The 5,745-nt window shown below is 39.6% G+C and overlaps 1 protein-coding gene across 1 annotated transcript; it reads left to right on the top strand.

The window, feature by feature from the left end:
- Positions 1-4,194: 4,194 nt before the first annotated feature.
- LOC146739252 (uncharacterized) lies at positions 4,195-4,731 on the top strand. The gene has a single exon (XM_085502666.1). The coding sequence runs from the start codon at positions 4,195-4,197 to the stop codon at positions 4,729-4,731; it is 537 nt and encodes a 178-aa protein (XP_085358792.1).
- Positions 4,732-5,745: the final 1,014 nt, after the last annotated feature.

Genomic DNA, 5,745 nt, shown 5'->3' with positions numbered 1-5,745 from the left:
CGTAATATATTTAGAGTACATGTAAAAGCAACAATTTTTTGGAATGTTGGTAGAAGTAGACCACTGTTGAAAGCTTCTCACAGGTCTTTTTTCTTTAAAAATAATTTTTTCTTTGTGTGATAAACTAGAAGCATTTTACTTTTTTTAGCTCAAACAGACCTTGATGGTTGTAAATAGAAATTTGTTCATGAGAAGTTGATCTGCCAAAAATGATAAATTCTAGCTACCAAAAACTATAAAAATGCTTCTTCTACTATGACACTATTTGGTCTACATGGCTGCTGATATTGATATGGCACATGTATCAGTTCTGTTAATTTGGTGACAAAATCTTTAATTCTCTATTTTGGCAAATATTTTTCTCATAGAGTTCTGAAACATAACTTTGGTCATGGTGAATGCACTAATTTGCATATCAAGGGTTGAACCATTCAATAGTTGAGGGGGTCAGCCACTATCCCCCACTGATATGTTTGTTGCAATACTGTTGCATAGCTTAATACTTGTACACAACTTTCTCGAAGTGCAGTAGTAAGGTCAAGTTGAAGAATGGAGAAGACCAAAGGATAGATATTGTTTTCATGTAATAATGGTTTCCTTGTTCTGTAAAATGAATACTTTGAAATGCATACATAGTTCACAATTTTTTCAAAAGATGACATTATAAATTTACATCATCCACTGTCATATTTTTTCATTCTGTTCTGTTCTGTAACTGCGAATATTAAAATATTTTTCCACCTCACACTATTCGTCTAGTCTGGAGAACATATGAATTCTTGTCAGTGCACTTTGCATGGTTGAACTGAAAGAGATTATTGATGGGAAATTGATTAGTGGTCCAGTACATGTTTATTGTGTATGCATTAAACAGTGTTTATGATATGAATCTCGCCCGTTCGTCACGTGACTTCGTGTGACGCAGTCTTTAGTTTGTAGCCATCTTGAATAGTTCAGTTTTTTAGTCCAGTGTTTTGATTTTCTCAGAGTTTAAATTTACTTGAATTTACTGCCACGACTATATTCCGAACACCATGGAGAGCAACACTATACGTCGCCGGGGTCGGAAACGCTGCGCAGCGGAGGTGCGGGAACAAGAACTACTTAACTATGTAGACCCAACTCCGTCCACATCAGCTGACGCAAGTACAGGATGTTTGCCTGCTACAACTTGGCAACTTAGAAGTCAAGGTCTCGTCGATCTCTCCAATCCTTCAAATTGGTCTGCCGCTGATTTGAGGGAGAAGATTGCGTGCTTGGGCATTCGGTTGCCCCCCAACACGTCCAGGAATGAACTTTTACGGACATTTGAGTTAAATAAAGACCGCATTGTTGAACCGATTCAATGCAATACTGCTAACAATACTGATGACGTCATATCTTCCAGCCGTACAACGACTCAGCGAGTAATGGCGGACATTCCTTCATTCATAGACTCTTCTGACCAGTTTCTTTCACAGGCTTTGTCCGGGGATCGACAAGTAACCGTTACGGATGACGAGGTTCGCCGCGATATAACTGAATTACGTCAAAATTTGCAAAGTTTGCGCGAGTCAGTCGATGCTATATGTCAGCTCCAAGAAACCAATATGGCGGCCTCCACCAGCCTTGGCAACAACGACGGCACAGGTCTTGCCAATTCTTCAATGAGCCTAGTAAGAGAGACATCTTCGACCAATATCGAGTCACCTAGTAGTCATTCAATTGAAAAGAATAGTTTGGTGTTTCTTTGAACGATCTGCCTAAAAATAGTGTCCATTTCAACAACACTTTCTCATGGCCTTTGGGAAATACAAAGCTGTAATGTGTGAAGCTTACTCTGGGAGACGGGAGGAGTTAGAACTCTACACTACAGATATCATTGCCATGGCCAACAGTTTTGGAGGTGGTCTTTTTTATGGTTACCATGTGGAGTTTGCCACCAGAGCAGCTACATGGTGGCAGTAGCAGAATATTAAGATTGATTGGTCAGTCAAGGCCTTATACAGATATTTTCATGAGGCTTACAGCTGGGCGTAAAGCAGCGGCATGTTCACTTTGCCAGAGTTCATTGCATTCACAACATTTTTGTCCACGTAAACACTCTATGCGTGACACTCGTGACAATCAAGATTTTTCAGCTCGTGGCTCTATGGATGTCAGAGGTAGAGTTCGTTTGTTTCAAGGGGGACGAGAAATTTGCAATAATTACAACTTTGAGAAGGATTGCTTCTGTTCTCAGTGTCCTTCATTGCATGTGTGTAGTTCATGCAGGGAAAACCATTCAGCAAGTAAATGTTCAAAGGCACAACCCACAAGCAAGCCCCAACAATCTAAGCAATGACTACCCACATTAACAGCTAGAGCACCAATTAAGGTGGATAAATTGGAACATGATCTTTGTTTACATCCGGATAGGGATTTTGTTTCACACTTATGTACAGGCCTTCCACATGGTTTTTGACTGGAATTGAGGATGCTTCGTCTGCTAGTTATGAGTGCCGGAATAATCTTTCTGCCCAGAGGATATCCACATACTGTATCTAGACTGTTGCAAGTAGAATTAGATAAGTGCTACCTAATAGGCCCATATGACACTCCGCCATTTCCTATTTATAGAGTTAGTTCACTGGGAATAGCAGAAGGCAAGTACTCTAAGAAAAAAAGGCTAATTGTGGATCTATCAGCCCCACATGATCTGCCAGGGGTGCCGAGTTTAAATGAGTTGATTGACAAGGAGCTTTATTCTCTGTCATATATTAGAGTAGACGATGCCATAGCCCAACTACAACTTTTAGGTACACATGCCTACATGTCAAAATACGATATTACGGATGCTTTCAAGCAGATTCCTTTGCATCCCTCCATTACATTACATGGTGTTAAGTGGGAGGGGAAGTACTACTTTTTCGTCAGGCTTGTGTTTGGCAGCAGATCAAGTCCAAACATTTTTGGCCGGCTTTCGCAGGCAATTTGCTGGATTGCTAAACATAAGTATAACATAAATTTTATAATCCACTTGCTTGATGATTTTTAGTCCCCGTTCGGACGAAGTCCGAAAACGGGGACTTATAATTCGGTCTCCGTCCGTGTGTCCGTGCGTCCGTCCGGAGTCATATCTCAGAATCCCTTGGACCGATTCCGTTCATTCTTTGCATGTGCCTAGTACTTTATGTGGGACATATGCATATGCAGTGGTTGAGCGATTCGATTCAAAATGGCCGACTGGCAGCCATCTTGTTTTTTGAAAATGTTGTATTTTGGACATGCTTTGTCAGTTTTCATTCAAACTTGGTACATAGATTATACATGTTAGGATACATGTTCATGACGATTTATTTTGCAATTGGATCAAAGATAGTTCAACTGACTGGCAGGCATCTTGTTTTTTTTGTATGCGGTATCTTGGATGTGCTCTGTCAGTTTTCATTCAAATTTGGCACATGCATGTTTATACATGTTAGGATGCATGTCCATGACAATTTGTTTCAAAATCTGGTCAAAGCTGGCTGATTGACAGCCATCTGACTTTTTGGCCTTACTACTATATTTCCACAATTTATGTACCATTTTCATTCATATTTGGCACATACATCATACATATCAGTTTGTTTCATAATCAGATCAAAGATGGCCGAATTACGGCTGTTTTAATTTTTTGCCATATTACTACTACACAGAACACGTGTTTTGATGAAAATAAACAATCTGTTGTATACGCCACTTGGAACTCAAGTTTCAAGAACACGCTCACGACAACCCCTCTGCTTTAATATGATGAGCACAAAGAGAACTTTCAAACATTTAACGGGGACTGTGTCATTTTCAATGACTTGTTTAACAATTGATGCTCTTGAGGAGGATGCCATACGTACTATGGCTATCATGACTATGTTGTTTTTGTCTTTGAATATTTCCCTAGCACCTCACAAAACAGGTACTTGAGTTAGAGTACCTAGGGATAATGTTAAATTCTGCAGATATGGTTGCCTTTCTACCAGACAGAATAACTAATATTATAGCATCACTGACAACAAGAACTACAGTGACCAAGTGCGAGTTATTATCATTGCTGGGGCATTTATACTTTGCGACTAGAGTAGTTCCGCCGGGGCGGTCATTTATATCCTATATGTTGCAGCTGGCATCATCGGTGCATAAACTGAGCTCCACCTACATGTGACTTTAAACAAAGATTGCCGCATGGAATTGACTATGTGGAAAGTATTTCTGCAGAATTGGAATGGTATACATATGTTTCTTGATGCTGAGCTGGTCAATGCATCTGATTTGCAAATTTATACAGATGCTGCATCCACAGTGGGTTACGGAGGATTCTTCGAGGAGTGCTGGTTCAGCGAGTTGTGGCCAGCAGAGATGATCGGTTTGAAAGATGCATTTTCCATGGTATTCTTAGAATTCTATCCTATCGTCATAGCTGCCTTGTTATGGTGTAGCTATTGGTCACAGAGGCGCATTAGGTTTAACTGTGATAACCAGGCTACGGTGTATATTATTAAGAAGGGAAGGGCATCTTCACGGTGCCATGATATCAATAAACTTATGCGTCATCTCACTTTGGCAGCTATGGAAAATAGTTTCATTATCACTGCGCAACACCTACCCGGAGTTCGAAATGACATTGCTGATTCACTCTCCCGTTCGCAAATACAGAAGTTCCGCTGCCTGGCTCCTACAGCTCAGCTGCAGAAAACACTTTGTCCACCATACTCAGAAGTGATCCATGTTTAGGTCAGGAAGTTAAAAAATTGTGGAATTCCTCAGTGACGGAGAAGACTAGACAAGTTTATAAGACTGGATGCATAATGTTCAATGCTCAGTGACTTGTCTTCCTATGATTTCTGAGAATGTGCTTTTGCTTTTTGTAACGCATTGTTTCAGACGTTTACACTTAAGTGTGTCTACTATACTATTGTATATTGCTGGAGTTACGTTTGCTTATATTGAGTCTGATGTACCGAATCCCTTGAAATGTAAAGGTGGTGAACTTTTGAGGTTAAACTTATTGCTAAAGGCAATTAAACGTGAACAATGTTCTTTAGGTAGGATAAGATTACCTTTTACAGCAGATATTGCAGCAAGTTGTATGGAAACACTAAGAATGGGAGTATTCACACCTTACATAGTCTGCCTTTTAGAATCAGTTATTTTGTCAGCCTTTTTCGGTTTCTTACGTTGCAAGGAATTTACTGTTTCTAATTCTTTTTTCGATTCAAGACTGAATTTATGTGTTGAAGACATTACGTTTAGTGCAACGTTTGTGCCTTCCTTAGACTTAAAGCGTCTAAGACAGATCATTGCCATAAAGGCACCATCATTACTCTGTATTCTAATGATCACTTGTGCCCAGTTTCGGCCATGCGGAGTAACTCAACACAGCGTTTTGAAATTTCAATAAATGTTAAGCCAAGTGATCCTTTGTTTATTTTACAACGGCAGCCAAAGTGGGCATTCCTGATCACCTGATTAAAACACTTGGTTGTTGGACCTCAGACTGTTATACTAGGTACATTCGTGTCTCAGGTGAATCATTAAGTGACGCCCAATCTGCACTAGTCCATGATTGTTAGAAACAATTTAGTTTTGAATATGGAGTAGTGTAACATTTAGTAATGTACCTTTAGTGGAGGAAAGGAGTTTACATTGAGTAGTGTAGATTTATTTATGTTTTTACATGTGCATGTTTGTTTATTACTTTGCCTGTAGTATTTTCAGGTACATTTAAGTGTTTTCTTTTATTTGCGT

This window comes from Saccoglossus kowalevskii, chromosome 8 (genome assembly GCF_978046115.1).
Source record: "Saccoglossus kowalevskii chromosome 8, keSacKowa6.1, whole genome shotgun sequence".
Classification (NCBI taxonomy): domain Eukaryota; kingdom Metazoa; phylum Hemichordata; class Enteropneusta; family Harrimaniidae; genus Saccoglossus; species Saccoglossus kowalevskii.
The sequence above is the reverse complement of the archived record's forward strand: the minus strand, read 5'-3'. Positions and strand labels throughout refer to the sequence as shown.

Excerpts from the sequence above, each read along its gene's own strand:
- LOC146739252 (XM_085502666.1), top strand. The coding sequence starts at position 4,195 with ATGTGGAAAGTATTTCTGCAGAATTGGAATGGTATACATATGTTTCTT.